Here is a 17,496-nt window from a genome sequence, read left to right on the forward strand (position 1 = left end):
GACTATAGACATTACTATACACTAGCCTTAAGATTAGACTACTGAATTAGTTCCCACGACAATTGGATATTCGCTCCGGAACGACCCGAGTCATACTCGGCCAAAGATTGTTAACCCAGCGACAGCTGTATCAATCGAAAGTTTTTTCCCAGGAAAGAACTATCGGCCACAGTCGAACTGTTATAACAACATAGACTATAGAATAGATTATTGTCATTTGTTGTACTCCATTTTATATGTGAAATATTCAATATTTATTACAAATTAACCTTTCCGGCAACAGTGTGAAACAGTTAATGCAGTTCCTATTGGTATTTAATTCGAAAACCTTAAATATGCAGTGCTGAAACCTCAAAATGGTGATAATACAGTTGCCGTTATTCGTTATATCGGTAATGCTGTTTCTTTTGGTAATAAAGTAATAACTGTATTACCTCGCTCAATACTAGCAAAAACAACAGCATACTTACTTTTAGGATAAAATATAAAAATCAAAGCATACTTTTAGGGTTGTAAAATTTTGTTATAAAGAAATTTGTGTTGCAACCAAATTTGTGTTGCAACCAAAAATATAAAAAAACAGTTTTTATTGGTGCTTGGAAAAGGTGCCCTTGACATAATTTATTGTGAGTTTTACCACAATTATTTTAATTCACCACAGCATTATTGTCGTTTGACGACGACGTTCTTCGTCATTTATGTATAATATAATTAAACGATTTATTTTTTAAAAATGTTATTTACATCATTGCCCGATCACAAATAGTTCATATTTTTTCATAATGGCAACACAACATTGGCGAATAAAAAAATTTAAATATTTTTTTATACTGGCATCACCATTTTCCATATGTCAAACAGTGTAGGCTGGCAAATTGTTGCACGACGTGTAGAGACCTTCGCCGTTTCGGAATAAAAACGTCTAAGTCTAGCCGCCACCAAATTCGACTTTTTGTTTCAACTATTGATTCAAATTCATGTATGGGCTATCTATTCAAATTAAAAACTAACAAATTATAATTATTAAAATAACTTTATTGGCAACCGCCATTTTAATTTTGAATATTTTATTAATTAATATAAAACACAGTTGTAAACTTAGCCGGCTTATAGACGGTTTTCCGCCGCCGCTGAAATTTTAATTGTCAAACGCCGCCGTCATTTTTAATGCTTGTCGACACAGATCTTTGATGACGGGTTGAATTAACTAAAACAAGATACACTAGCAGAGCTTAAAAAATATTACTCCATAAACGATATAAATAAATGAAAATTCAATAATTAAAATAAATGCGAGTATAAATAAACATTCGAAAATTAACAACAATTACTAAAAATTGGCGAACATTGTAACTAAAAAGAAATTCTAAAAAATATGTTTGAAAAAAAGGAAATAAAATGAATTTGCTACTTGAAAAGAAAGAAAAAAATTTGTCGTAATAAAAAAGAAAGAGAGAAATATTTGCTATGTCATTAGTACTGTGAAGTTTGTGAGAGAGAATCAAATAGAGTTTTTATCGAATAATGCAGATACGACTGCCAGAAAAATACCCATAAGAATTGTGTTAATTTTTTGCATCGTGAAAAAAAGTATTTAGAAATTATATGTGTGCAAATAAATATAAAATTACTGAAAATTGTTTATTAATGTCGATTAAAGACAATTAAGATGAATTTGTGATGAAGAATATTCAGTAAGACGGCAAAAATTGGAAAAGTGTAAACAGCTGACGACAACGGTGACGACGACTACGTCAAATGCTGCTCTAAAACCCCTACGCCCACCGCGGTTATGATTGAGTGAATCACTTTCTGTTCGCTGTTCAGTTTTGTACATAAAAAGTTTTTTTTTTTTTTTTTGTTAAATTTTAAAGTGCAGTTATATTCTTCATCTCTGTAATGGACACTGAACTTGATGATGATAAAGTAATTAACATAATTAGTTACACGAAACCGCAAAGTTGCGATTTTATTTAAGCAAAATCTAAGAATTGAAATAAAAGAAAAAATTACACAGCAAGATAGAAATACATAAATAAAAAAGGAATCATCAAACTAAAAAGTTTTCACAGTAGTCTCGGTGAAAGTAAGCGGAAAGAGGGCACAAATACAATATTTATTATTTATTTCGATGTGGAAACGCCTGCTGCCCTGTGTGCAAAGCTAAGCTATCCAAAAAAAAAAAACAACAAAAAAAGTAACAGAAAAAAAGAAGTAAAAAACGACGAACATAAGCAAAAAACAAAAGGTGGAAAGTAGAAGAGGAAGAAGGCGAAAAACACTCCTCTGACTTCATAAGCTCTGCAGCGACTGCCGTCTACATTCATTAGTGCTGCTTTGGGTCGCAGCCTGTGCTGCTGCTGCTACTTGTCGACTCTTCTTTGAGCAAATTTGAGTTGTCTAATTTATTTTTGTAAACGAAAAATAAATCAAAATCTCATAATGGACGAAACACAAGAAATTCGTCAGGTATGATGCAAAATTCATATGTTCATAATGGAATAAATAAATATTCAATTTGCGAGAAAATCTTTTCCTTCTTTCGTATTTCTACATCAATATTTCAACTTCTTTTATACAAGTACCACTCTATACATAATTTATATTTGTTGGATTTGCCATTACTTAATTGTTCATTGAATTGCTAAGTAATGAACCAGCGAATTAGTGAATTACATGGAAAAAAATATTGGACAAGTCTTTAGTGATTAAATGTGTATATGTGTACCTACTATGATGACCAATTCATTCATGCATTCTAATATCTTTATTTGAAAATTGTTAAATTGTATTGTTTTCAATTCGACCAGTTTCAATAATATACATACCTGTTTTGTCAATGTTAGTCGCTATTAAATGTATTAACACATTCTACATATTATTCTGTTTAACAAACAATTAAACAACAAAAAAGAATTTGTAGTATTATAAAGTTTATATGAATGGTGGTGTCATTCGCCTACATCTATTGCCAAAAGAGTAGCATTCAACTTTTTTCTGTAGCACAGACAACCAATAATCTAAATGGAAAACAATATGTCAAATTTCTTTCCCCCCAAAAAATAACTTACGAATTTAAGCATGTACGTGCCCCAACGACCCTTCTCAGTAGTCTCACATTATTCGCATGAAATGCGTTTATGTTTATACATAAATATGTACATAATTCTAACAATAATTCTCTGAGTACATTTATCAATCGCTCATCATTGACTCTACAAAGCTGATCGAGTGTAATTGAAGTTTATCGTTATTTTTTTTTTTTGTTTGAACGTCACACACATTCATGCATAAAAACTAACAAAATCTACAGAATATGAATATTGTCGATATGTACGTACGTGTCTGTGTATTTTTTTGTGTGGTCTAAGTTGAAATATTTGTAACGTACTTACGTACCTCTATGGACACCTACATACACTGCTTGCCATAATGTTAACATGTCTATAAAAATGTACAAACGAGTTTCATTTGAATTTTTTACATTTGGTTAAAAGAATTATTGGTCAGAATAGGAGTCTCCCTAATTTTGTCTTTTTGTCAAAATGCTGACATAATTTCTATAAACAGACTAGTGGTGTATGTCTGCTAGAACAGCAAAAATGTTTGCACTTGTTTCCCTTAACTTGGGGTATTTCTTGTATGTAAATAAATTTGGAATAGTTATGCGTTTAGAAGATGTTTCTGAGTAATTCATTCGAATTATTTGCTTTTTAGGCTCGTTATCGTGCTTCGGTTAAATGGTTACTGTCCAAGGCATATAATAATCGAGTGCCGGACAATCTTAAGGAGCCGTTCTATAGGGATCATGAGAACCAAGAGCGACTTAAACCGAAAATTGTTGTTGATCTGGGGAATGCAACTTTGTATTGCCAGACATTATCGAATTTATATTCCGATCCAAATTACCAAAGCCTTAATCACTGGTCGATATTGCAAACATTGGCACGTAAGGGAGTGCCTGTCAATGAATCGCCCGATATGCCTCTAACAGAAACAGTATTGATACAAACAAATCCCCTAAGAATTGTAAGTACTAACTACGAAATCATTTCAGAATACTTTAATAAATTATATATCACATTAAATAGGTGGGTCATATGGCAGTTGTAGAGGCACTTATGATGTTGTATGCCAAGGAAATAACATCAAACGAACGTATTAATAATGCTATCAAAAGAATATCGGGTAATAGTGATCAACCTGTTCTTACAGTTAGTGGGAATGTAGAACATACAATTCTTTCGTGGGTGTCTCATACTTGTGCTGCTTTAAAGAAACGTATAGAACGTGATTTACAAATAAATCCTGAAGATGAAAATGTAAGTAATTTGAGTCATATCAAAGAAATCTCATTAAATCACGTATTAATGCTTTCTAGGGCAAACGTCTGCAAGCCCCAGACATACCGCCGGTGCGTGACTTTCAAGATCTTTGCGATGGCATTTGTTTAGCTCTGTTGATATCTTACTATTGTCCCAAAGTTGTGCGTTGGACTGATGTGCGCATAAACTATTTACCGGCAGTTGAGGATTCTATACACAATGTTTTGTTAGTGAGCAATTTTTCTCAAAAGTATCTGCCATACAATGTGTTCCATATGCTTCCCGAGGATGTCACATATATGAGAGGGTATTCCGTTTGAAACACGCTCTTCTATTACTAAATTGTCTTATATATTTTTCCATGTTTTTTGCAGATCAATGCGTCTAAATTTGCTTGTTCTTTTGGCCGATTTGTTTAATCTTTTTGAAATTCATCCAGCCAATTGTGTCACTTATCCTGGCATGGATTCTATTGGTAAGCTTTGTTACATTTCAGTTTCAATTTTCTATTTCTATCTTTACTTTTTGCTTGTTTATTTTTTGTATTATTTGGAAGAGGTACATATTCTTATTATATCTGGTAATGGTCTATGTATATACATACACATACAAACAGTGTCTGTTAATAAACTCGGTTTTTTTTCTGTCACTTTTACCACTTTATCACAAAAAAAAAAAAATTAATAAAAACACTAAGCTAAAGTTTAATAATAAGAAGGCTTCTTTTAGTATTAATATTAATCCTGTACTTTGTAACTAAATTTTGGCAAATGATGGTGATTTGGTAATGGAAATAATGGAGATTCATTGCTAATTATACAAATAGACACCATAGTAATCTTAATTTAACTTTTAGATTTTATTAATTATTGTTATTCTGTGTATTCTGGCTAATAAAGAAACACACACATATCCTTAGAGCCTGTAATGTGTTTGAAGAAAGATATTTACATATAATTACTGAATGTCGAATGTAACATTTTTTAAGGAAATTTTAACATCCAACCTGCCTTCATTGTTGTATAAATTGCATTGTAATATTGTCCAGTTTTGTTGTTGCATTGAATTTGAATTGTTTGTCTTGCATATCAATTCTATCTGGACTGTTCCCCAGGACGTCGTGTACAAATACTTAATGGGCTCCTGATAAATTTTGCAACTCAATATTCTATGTTTTGTCCATTTGTTTTACATAAAATAGGTGTTTTAATACAAAAAATATTTTTTCTCTAAATATGCAAACGATTTAAAACTATTCTCTTTTATCTTCTTTCTTTCTGTTTCTGGTATGCAATGTACAAAAAAATATGTTTTCGAAAAACATTTAAACATAACAGAAATCATCGCTAAACAGAATGCAGGTGCCAATGAACATGGAATTTATCACCGCCGCGGTTTAACTATGCCTACTGTCACACCGATTCCTGATTTAAGAAGTGAATTAGATCAACCTTCTTCATCGCCATCGTCAAGACCTCAATTTCAAGGTCAATATTAACAATGATCAAAGAAATTAAATTGTTTTAGTGTTTGTTGTTGGTTATTATTGTTTCGCAAACATTTTACAAAAAAAAAAAAAAAAAATACAAACTCGAAACACCACAATACAAATTTTCAATTTTCCTTATTTATTTTTATGTTGTTTTAAATTTTGCTTGTTTTGTTTAATATTTCGTTATTTTGCTATTATTTTTAAACATTTACGACATACATACATAGATGCATGTAATTCTATTTTAATACACACTTTTTTTATTCATTCACAAACAATATCACCACAGTACGCATTTATACATATATTTATCCAACCATCATCCATGCATACATACATACATACATTATGAAAACATCCATATAGTTTTTGATCTATACAACATTTTCATAAGTTTGTCCCATTTTATTAGTACGAACATACATACATACTACATTCTCTACTATATGTATAAATAATAAAAAAAGAAAATAGTAAAAATATTTATACTTCCCAAGACACTAGGTGAATTCTTCCCTGTGAAATTGTATGTGTGTGTGTTTCTTTAAAATAGTGAATTTTCAATATTTTTTGCTTAAAAACTTTTGAATTGTTAGTGCGGTAATTAGTGAGTATTGTTTTATTCCTTTATTTTTTTGCAATTCACGATTCAATAAGAAATCAAAGTAACAACTGCTCCTTAAAACTTCATCCTGTTTCTAACCACTTAAGATAATCTTTTATTACTTTTCTTTTAATTTGTTTGTTTTATTAAAGTTTTCATAATTTTAAATTATTTATTTGAAATATTGTTTACTTATTTTCGTCGTATTGCTTTCTTTTATTTAAAATGAATTTACACTTTTAGTTACGTATACGAATTCTGCAAGTGGTCTCATAATTAATAAACCAGCACTATCCATACAACCACCATCATCTCAATTTGATCAGCATAACATGGCTGAAAATACTCATTTCGAAAACGAAGGTAATCCTTATTGGCACTTTTCAATTTAAGCCCGTTTGTGTTGAACTTTTAAGTTTTTACATTAAATTTATTTTATTTTTGATTTGATTTTATTTGATTAGCATTCGTTGTACACAAATCACGTGGTATTACCACACTATCATCCATGCATATGCAGCAACAGGATCCCTTAATGCCGGCTCGTTTAAGACAGGCCAAAGAAAAAAACAATACAGAATCCAAGGCCGATGAAAGAGGTTTGTTTTTTTACTTTTCTGTTTCTTTCATTTCTCATTTGCCATTTACACAATGTTATTTTCTGTTACATTTACCTTGACGTTCGAAATATTTTACTTGATTTAAATTATTTATTTTATTTAGGGGACAATGTACCAGCTGGAAGACCTAGTAATTGGGATCAGCACCGTCGACCCAGTTATGCAGGTAAATATTTAATTTATATTAATTGATGTTAAATTTTCCTTATGATTGTATTTTAATTTGGCTTTCTAGGACGAAGATCACGTAGAAACTCATCTAGTGAAGATTCTCAATTGACAATTGAAAACTTTGGTGGCTCTCAGGATCAGCTGAATAACATTGAGCGTTTTGAAAGAGAGAGAGAACGTAAATTATCCAACACAACAATAGGTATTTGGGAAATATTAACGCAGTTTTATACATTTATCACTTTTATAAATCATTTTCTAGAACATGTGGTTCCCGTTAGATCTTCCATTGCTGATGCTCGTGGTACTTTGCAATTAGGTTATGATACCGATTCAGGTTCAGAAAAACAAGATCGCGATACAGAGAAACAAGAACCACTTAAACGACAAACTAGGTAAAGATTATTTACTCCGTCATAATTCAAATTTTGAATTGAACTAAACATTAATAATATTTACAGCTACGATAATGTTAATTTTGCATCCAGTGCACAAAATAGAAGTAACAATGCCATTAACAGTCCACAAAAGCATTCCACTAGTCCAGAATTGGCTTCAGATGAGCCGCCACGCGATCCAAATGCTACCCTTACTAGAAAATCTTCAAATGCAAGTATGCATATGAAAACTCCCAATTGGCAAAATAATCAATGTGGTAAATAACATTTTAAAGTTTTTGTTTAACTCTTGCAGCTAATTTCATTAATATTTACAATATTTTAGACACGTTTGATGATGACACTCGTTCGTTAGAAAGCACTTACAAGCTCAACACCATACGCATGAAACTAGAAGAGAAAAGAAAGAAAATTGAGCAGGATAAACAAAGAATTGAAGCAGCTCTGTCGCGCCACCAAAAAGAAGTATTTTAACTTAACTTGAAAGTGTTGTTTTATTTATTAATCCGCTATTAATACAAAATTTACTTTACTTTGCAGTTCAATCAGGATACGGATCTTGTCGATGCTGATTACATGAAGTGGGAAACCATGAGTCGTACTTCGGATATTGATCCCAATGAATTGGATAAATACCAGGTTGGTAAAATAAATTTGAAGTATTTTCTTATTGTGGTGGCCGCATTTCCATGTTATTGTAATCTTGTTTATCTTTAACTCATTTACAAATTATGCAAATCATTTCTTTAACAGAGATATCCACTATGATAAAACATTATTAATAATTTAATGGTTGTTCAAAAATTGTTAAATTTCAAAACGATTTCTTTATAAAATTAGAATATTTGTTTATCAGTACTTCAGTCAAAACTTTATAAGATTTTTATGTTTGTTTCATTGTTCTAACACTAAATGTGTAATCATAAAAAATCTAAAGATTTTAATCTACAGTGGAATTATATAAAATTTACGATGTTAGTTATTTATATTGTGAGCTTTTCAGTTAGGGTTTCCTGTTTTCCAATCCAAGGATATTTAGCAGAATTATATACAATCTATAATAATTTAGAAAAAAATATATTTAAAAAATCACTTTTTTCATTCACAATTATAGAATCTCAAAATTCTTCTTAATATAAACTCACAATATAAATATTTACCCTCGTAGTAGTACATATTTTTATTTAAAATTAAAATTGTTTTCAAAATCCTTAGAAAAGAATAAATTTGAATTATTTATATTTTGAAATTCAGTATCATGTTGTCCCTTTGTTTTGGTGTAAAGAGTATTGTTTAAAAATCGTTTTTATTTTGAGTTTATCTTAAACGTGACTGTATGTAACTTTGTATGTATGTATGTTTGCCCACCGTAAACGTAATTAACTGCATTTCTAACTTCTAAATCCTTTACATCATTAACTCACACAGCAAAGCATCGCTATTATGAATATGAATCTTCAAGACATTCAACAAGATATACAAAGATTAGCTACGCAGCAAAATCAGATACAGGCCCAACAAATGCAAGCTCAACAGCTCCTGCAGGCCCAACAAATAGCAAATATGTTGAATCAGGTAAACATCACAGATCAACAACGCACATCAAAATATTTTACATTCTATACACACACATACACGCCCATTTAACACATTTCCGTAATTAGATGTTCAATGTTTTCTTTTTTACACCAGATCTTCGTATCTGTATCTGAGTCTAATTCTAATTTGACTGTATACTCTGTCAGACGAGAATATATTTTACTCGCTTTATTAAACAAAACAGTTTTATTTTATCTCTCACTTCCTTAACTGATTGTCTTGAAATTATTTTTGCTCTTCTTCTATAAGCAACAACAAAATTTCGGATCACAACAACATTTAGCCGATCCTTATCCAACAAGACCCTTGCAACATCAACCGAATTTTGGATCATCACCTCATTTGCCACAGTCGTTTAATGCCGGCGGTGTTGTTAATCCGTATGGCTCTAGACCACCAAGTCGAGATCCCTATCAGCAAATGCAAACTATGCCTGTCCAGTATATAAATGATAATGCTCCCTATATGTACGCCCAACAACAACAACCGCCAGCCATGATGCCCCAATCTCAATACAATACCATGCATCCTCATTACAATGACAACAACGCCGTGCCTTATAACAGAAGTAACAACCATAGCTTCGGTGGGCCACAGTCTCAGAATAGTCAACCGCCGATGCAGAGTCATCATCCGCATCAACAATACATTCCTCGTCAAAGTATTTACGATGATTATCAAATACAGTCGATGCATGGCCGTGAGCCGAACATGTCGCCACAACCGAACAATTACTATGGACATGAACCTCTAGTGCAACAACAGCCAAATCAGCAACAGTATCCTACACAAAGAAGAACATGGGGTCAGCCGTCGTTCGATCCGATGCAAATGGTAGACGTTGGCGGTGGCAATACTTGGCAGAGGCGACCTCAGAAATCTATGGATGGCGATGGTGGTGGTCCAAATTGGGGTAGCCCACAAGGGGAAAATAACATACAGCATCACCGCACGTCCATACACCAAAACGGAGATGGCCAACACCATCAAATGTACCCGGTGCACTCCTCTCCATTGCATAGCCAACGCATGACAGGTGGTAATGGCGGAGGAGTAGGTATGGGTAGCGGTGTACAGAGGCAGCAATCTATGACTAATTTAAGAGAAACGAGATCACCTAATGTTGTTCCCAAGCCTTCATCTGCTCCCACGCCTCCTGATGATGTCATGGCACCTCAAAGTATTTGCTTTATAGGCGATCAGGATGATATTGACGAAATTGAACGTAACGTTATTGAAAAAATGCAATCCACTGGTCTTTCAGAATACATCTTCCCCATACATCACAACCAACAGCAGCAACAACAACAATCGCATATTTCTCATGCAGCACAAATGCAACGCGACGAACGGGAAAACAACTATGACGATTATGTTGGTGGTGGCGGCAGTGACATGATGCCACAAAAACTAAATATTACAAGCGGCAATCTAACCTATAGAATACCTTCACCACAACGTCCACTACTCCATCCGAATAGCTTCCAGGTAAATATAACTATTATAAATAACTATTAATGTTCTATTAAATTGACTTGCAAATATTTAGGATCCCCGATCATCAGAAAAGAATACTACTGAGAAAGGCTTCTACATTTCCTTCGACGATGATCAGCCTAAAAGACCTAAACCACCTTTGCGAGCCAAGCGTTCACCGAAAAAGGAAAAGAGCCTAGATAGTACTGACAACCAGCTATCGAACAATTCCGACTCAACCGACTACGTTGAAATGATCAGCAATGACGTTAGTGTCGAGCCAAAAATTAGACCAAAAGTACATAAACTGAACTATAGCGAGAGTAACAGCAGCAATAGTAACCAAAACAGAAATACAATGGACATAAATAAAGCCACTTACAACAAATATACCGACAGTCCCATACAACTCAGTCAGGTGATGTCAGTGGGTGAGAGCAAAAACGAACACAAAACACAAAACTCTTCATCTTCGCACAATAATCAGCCACAAACACCACCTCCATCTGTAGCTTCCACTTCGCCAACACATTTAAGGAACAGTACACCTTTAGAGAACCGTGAAGTCAAAAGCAAAGCTTTGGTAATTGGCACAGATCCATCTACTCTTGATCCGGTAAGTGAGATAATGGATTTTATTTCCATTTGCAAGCCGATATAACGAGACCTTTTTGGTATTTTAGGAATCAGCAGAGGAAATGGAACGTCGTAAAGAAAAGATTATGCTTTTATCTCTTCAACGTCGCCAACAGCAGGAAGAAGCTAAAGAACGAAAGGAACAAGAGGCTGCACGAAAACGTGAAATAGAACGTGAGAAAGAGGAAGAAAAGCAGCGTAAAAAGGAGGAACAAATGGCCCGTAGAGCAGCTATACTCGAACAGCACCGTCTCAAGAAAGCTCTCGAGGAAGCTGAGCGAGAAGTATGAAGTTCTATCTTAAAATGTTGCTGTTGTTACTAATTATTTAAATAATTACAGGGTAAAACAATTGATCGCTCAGATATTGGACACAAACCAAGCTCCAACACAAACACTGTGACAAGAACACGCCCCAAACCAACACGTCCACGACCCAAAACAATACACGTCGACGATGGATCTGTTGATATAAGTGATGCTTCAACCATATCTAGTCGCGGCAAAAAAGGTTCTAGTACCAATCTAACAGGTAAACTTTCAACTTGTTGCTTTGCGAAACTATTGTTGTTATTGGTGTTTACAAATATTTTTATTTTTGATTTTTTACTGTTAATTTTTTATTTTTAATTTCGTTTCATTTGTTTTCTTTTTAATTTTTTATTTATTAATTGTTTGTTGCATGGCTCCTTTTAATATTGAACTGTTTGATTCATTGATCGATTGCGAATCAATAATCAAAGGCTACGGCCAATTTAATAGCAATTCAATGAGGAGAGATTATTACAGAGGCTCTCAAGATTCCCTTACAGTTAAAGGTAATTATAATTTTACTTTCATTTTTTTATATAATTTTTTTAATAACTATTTTGAAGTATATTTTTTTTCAAAGCTGTACTCCAAATGAAAAATTAGCTTATTTTTTATACTTTTTTCATTTTGAATACGGCTGCATTTTTTTAAATATTTTATTCTTATTTGGAATTGGTTTTGAGTTAATTACAAAGGGTTATATGTTTAGTTTTTGGTTATATTTTTATATGCTTTTGTATTATTGTTCTGCATGAAAGTATTTAGTTGTGATTTGGAAAAAACAGCTTCAAAATACAGACTTGTCTGTTGTTGGACTTAAAGTAATAATTTTTCTTTTGTCAGAATCGCCGGACGAGTACCCAAGTACAAGTTCCACGCCAATTGGACGTCGCGGATCATATAAACTATCTAAAGGTTGGTGGCGGGAAATCACATATTTAACTACTTACATAAATATACATTAATGTATACTTCTGAATGAATGAAATAATTCATTTATACGTTCAAATATTTTATTTGCAATTAGAGTTATTTCTTACTTTTGTTCTGTTTTCTTCAGTTTAGTTGAGTTTTTTTTTTTTAATTTTATTTGCTTAAACTAATCCCTTTTAATTATGAAAATTTTCTTTTGAGTTTTCTAACGCAATAATCTAAAAGCAAAATGTGACAGTCTGAAGCTGGGTTTGTTTTGCACATGTTATGTAATGTTTGCTTTTATTAATTTAAAATACTCGTATTATTAATAATGCCTTGTTAGCATGCTCTCCTACTAAGAATCCTTAATTTTATGAAAATGTATGTTAATAAACAACATACATTTACAATTTACAATTACTACTACAGCATACATATACACAAACATATACATAAATAATAATAAATATATAAATGATGTTTAGGGTTAAATACGGTTGGTTAATGGTTACATTTATATATAAAATATTTTATTTCAATTATGTAATTTAAGAGTGAAAAGGGAGTTGGGTTTTGTTTCCATTATTTTTGTTTAATTTCGAATATAAGCTTTATTCCGATAAATTCCCATTTATAATATAAAAAATAGAGATGATTATTATCAAATATTATACCCTCATAAAATGTGGGAATTCTTCCAGAACCAAATGTCGAACGAGGTCGAACTCTATCACGTATATCTGTAGCCAAAGGAAGTACTCTAAACTTTCGTGGGCGAAAATCTAATTCGCTTATGAATCTTTGCGGTAAGAGTTTTAGTCACCATTATATTTATTTTTTTTTCTTTCTGTAATTTATTGTGGAATAATTATTTGGTTTTCGGTTAATAAATTTTATTGTTTTTTCATATTTTTATTAATCATTTATTTATTTTACCAGGAGTTGTGGTTTTTTTTTTGTTATTGTTATTTAAGAAAAATGTTTTTTAATTGTAAATTTCTCGTAATTTTTTTCATTTGAATTCACATTATTCATACATTAGTTAATCATTATATTCATTAACCGTTCATTCATTCATTCATTCGAGCATTAGAATAAGTTAATAATATGTAGTTTATTTAAGTGTGTTAGTCTATATTCATTGATCATTATTAAATTCATGAGAAAACTTGATGATCGATAATATTGGAGCCTTTTTATAAATTTTATACTACGAAATGTAGAAGAGTAAACAACAATCGTTTGATATTGTAAAAAATCTTAAAAAACATAAGTTTTCTCATATTTTCTCCAAAGAAGAATATAAAACTATTTGATATTGGCATGACTAGAATTTCATTTGAAATTTTTTCCCAGTTTGACGCAATTTCGCCTATAACAATTTTTATATTTCTATACCATGTGGACCATGGGCTTTTTAATCTGCTCAGTAAATTAGTATAGAGGTGGTGGATCATAAAATTCTCATAAACACTTTAAAATAGGAAAAAAGGTGTCCCAGCTTTGTCTTTTTCAGCTTATTTTTAAAAATTAACTAAATAGTTATAGTGCGCAAGGCAATTTCGTATTTTCTTAACTTTTGATGAACATTTATATACAAATTTTATACCAGAGTTAAATTAAAATAGTTTGAGAAAATAAAGACTTTTTAATTAGGAGTGTTTTTTAGAAATAAATTGAGTTTATATTAAGTTTGCCGCAGACATAGAGAACTCGACCAAACATTTTAAACCGTAGATTATGAAGAATCGCATTGTTGAACCCAGAGTTCAATAAAATCAAGGCAATACAATTTTGAAACAACTACGTTTTTAAACAACACTAGACTTTTAATTAGAGCAACAGATTCCTCATGATTTTCAAACAAAATTTAGAAAAATATTAACTTAATATTCGTTTGCTATTGTAAATCATGCAGCAATTCATAACCAAGAGTAATTTGCACAAATTTAAAACAAAATTAAGATAACTTTTATTTTAGTTTTTAATATTGTCAATATTTAAATGAGAAGAAAAACCCTTAAATGAGATTTGTAATTTAATAAGGCTTACACACATATACATGTATACTTTTATTTTCATTTGTAAATTTATTTTTTTATTTTATTTTACCTTTCAAACCAGGCACCTTTTTTTTAAAGAATATATTTCTTTTATATGTTTTTAATTAATTATTTTTTATTATTTATAAAATCATCATTAATTAAAAATCTAAATATTACAACGCAAAATACAATTTATGCTTTTGCTGTAACTAAACTAATTTAATCATTCATTATTGTTTCTTTTTTTATTCTAAATTAAAATCCATTTAACATACAAAAAAAAAAAAAAAAACTGAAACTAAAATATATATTTCGATTAAATGTGAAATCAAACGATTTCCTTAACAACTACTTGTAATCATCCTTTGACATCATCATTCAACAAACACCTCATCTACCAACTGTTTAACGAATCCAAATAAATGTTTGTTTTGTAATTGTCTTGCCTTGATGATAACATTGATGTTTGGCTTAAAATAGATTCTGGTATAGGAAGAGCTACGCCACCACGTAGAGCACCATCGCCTGGTATGGCCTCGTTGAGTAGGCACATGCCCTCTCCATCTGGCCCTGGCTCTTTGCCGCCCGGTTTAATAACAAAACGACATGGTATAAACGATGGATCAAGCGATATATCATCGACTGGCAATTCCATGGATTATTCGGGTTCGTATAGATTAATCTTCTCTCTTCATTTAGCAATTATAATCATAAATTCACAAACACTTGCATTCAAATTAAAAACATATTTAAATCAATTCAATTCAACTCGATTCAAATTCATTAATTATTTTATTTTAGTTTTATTTCTTTAATTATAATTAGTTATTATTATTTTAAGTTTTTTTTAAGGTTTAAGTAAGCTAAAAAATATGTATGTAGGTTAGTTTAAGTAACTGTTTACCATTTAGTTGGGCGGTCAATTTATTATTAAAGGTTTTAATTTTAAGTTGTTAGTATTAACAATTTATCTTAATTAGTACAACGAAACCTAAATATAATGAATGTTTAGCAGCTAGAATAACTTAAAGGCGGCATAGTAACCCCATTCAATTGCCTTATTTTTTATTATTTATTAACATTATTATATTAATATTTAAATTGAAATGATGTTTGTTTTGTATTTATTTGTTGTATTATGTTTTGTTGTGTTTATTATAGTTATTTTTATTACTATTATTGTCATGTTGTTTGAACAAAATTAATGTTGATTTGTTCTCAAAGAATGCATTTACTTTTCCTTTTTTTATTTTTTCACATTTAAAATTTGTTACAATTATTTGATAAATCTGGTAAAAATTGAGCATATTTAGTATTGAATGAGTATTTCTGCTTGCAATTTACACTGAATCCTATGTATGACAAGTAGCAATTAGCAATAAACAATAAACTTTTTACCGGACTTATCAAATGTTGATGTTAACCAATATTAAGACAAAAATTTTATTAAAATATTACGTTATTGTAATTTAGGGCCAAAATTATATAAGCAGCCAGCAGCTAAATCGAATAGAGGAATTATACTCAATGCAGTCGAATACTGCGTCTTCCCAGGCGCTGTTAATCGTGATGCAAAGCAAAAAGTACTTGAGAAAATTGCACGTTCCGAAGCTAAACATTTCCTCATACTATTCAGAGATGCAGGCTGCCAATTTCGAGCACTATACAGTTACACTCCTGACACGGAGCAGGTTGTTAAATTGTATGGTACTGGACCTATGCAAGTTGATGAAGTCATGTTTGATAAATTTTTCAAGTAAGTTTTAAACATATAGCAATTTTGAAAAACAAACTATAAATGGGAAATTTTATTGTTTTTTTTAAGGTATAATTCAGGAGGAAAATGTTTTTCTCAAGTCCATACAAAGCATTTGACTGTTACCATTGATGCTTTCACAATACATAATTCACTATGGCAGGGCAAAAAGGTCAATTTGCCCAGTAAAAAAGACATGGCTCTAGTTATCTAATCATCATCTAATCACAATTCACACAATGAGTCTTACCAGAATTTAGCCGAGGAAATTAAATTTACAAAAAGAAAAAAAAATAGATAAATGAGGTGTAGCCTTAAAATCGCTTAAGAAGTCAACTACATACTACAACTACTACTTTGAATGCTTAATTAGTGAAAGGATGTGTCTACTAAAAAATATAAAAGAAAAATACTGCAACCATTACAAATACACCACACCACCCCTAAACCTCTTTAAGTATGATTATGTATTTCCCTATCCTTTTTATGTTAATAATATTTAATATTATAACCAATTTAAAAAGTTACTCACTCATCCCCTGTGACCGGTCCCCTAATTTTACTCAACTTCCCAACTACTTTCTCACACTCTCACCTTCTTTAAATAACTCTATTCCCTTAAACCTGATATAAGAACTGAAATTATTACGATATATAACTTGGTATATAACATGAATAACTAAAACCACAAAAACAAATTAGGAAAGACAACTAAAGTCGTTATTATGTACTATATATTGCATAAAATTTAACTGAAATAAAATTAAAACAAACAAAAAAAAAAAAAGGAAAATGAATAAGAAAAACAATATAGTTTAGCAAAAAGAAGAATTATTGAAATAATCCAAAACGAAAGTCAAATCAATACTATTTAATTATACTCTATTAATTATTAATTTATGCTGAAAATGCATATAAAATAAATAAAATAAAAAAAATATATTATATATATACAAAATATGTATTACTTATTAAATCATTAAACAAAAACAAAAATAATAACTAAAATCGAAAAGAAGATATAACAAAACAACATATTTTTTATTATTAACTAATTCTTTAGTTTTTTTAATACGTTCTTAGTCTGATTTTTGTTTCTCAAGAATCTTGCTTGCTCTTTTTTTATACTAAAATAAAATAATAATAAA

The 17,496-nt window shown here is 30.8% G+C and overlaps 1 protein-coding gene across 16 annotated transcripts; it reads left to right on the top strand.

Annotated features, from left to right (window-relative positions):
- Positions 1–1,176: 1,176 nt before the first annotated feature.
- On the top strand, positions 1,177–17,204 carry LOC119608878 (patronin). 16 transcript variants are annotated; one of them, XM_037963435.1, is made up of 25 exons: positions 1,177–2,469; positions 3,718–4,029; positions 4,092–4,322; positions 4,382–4,632; positions 4,700–4,800; positions 5,663–5,812; positions 6,665–6,784; positions 6,886–7,020; positions 7,145–7,207; positions 7,277–7,414; positions 7,475–7,607; positions 7,674–7,867; positions 7,936–8,075; positions 8,151–8,249; positions 9,039–9,185; positions 9,459–10,697; positions 10,759–11,301; positions 11,369–11,605; positions 11,663–11,852; positions 12,064–12,138; positions 12,476–12,547; positions 13,249–13,353; positions 15,073–15,258; positions 16,066–16,348; positions 16,418–17,204. In XM_037963435.1, exons 1-25 carry the CDS (start codon positions 2,443–2,445, stop codon positions 16,560–16,562), a joined length of 5,316 nt encoding a protein of 1,771 aa, XP_037819363.1. In that variant the 5' UTR covers positions 1,177–2,442; the 3' UTR covers positions 16,563–17,204. The 16 variants fall into 16 exon arrangements, with proteins under 16 accessions (XP_037819363.1, XP_037819371.1, XP_037819366.1 ...); XM_037963443.1 differs by lacking the exon at positions 15,073–15,258; XM_037963438.1 differs by lacking the exon at positions 13,249–13,353.
- Positions 17,205–17,496: the final 292 nt, after the last annotated feature.

This window comes from Lucilia sericata, unplaced genomic scaffold (assembly GCF_015586225.1).
Source record: "Lucilia sericata isolate MDLA Ls3-8-SP2 unplaced genomic scaffold, ASM1558622v1 Contig000894F_arrow, whole genome shotgun sequence".
Classification (NCBI taxonomy): domain Eukaryota; kingdom Metazoa; phylum Arthropoda; class Insecta; order Diptera; family Calliphoridae; genus Lucilia; species Lucilia sericata.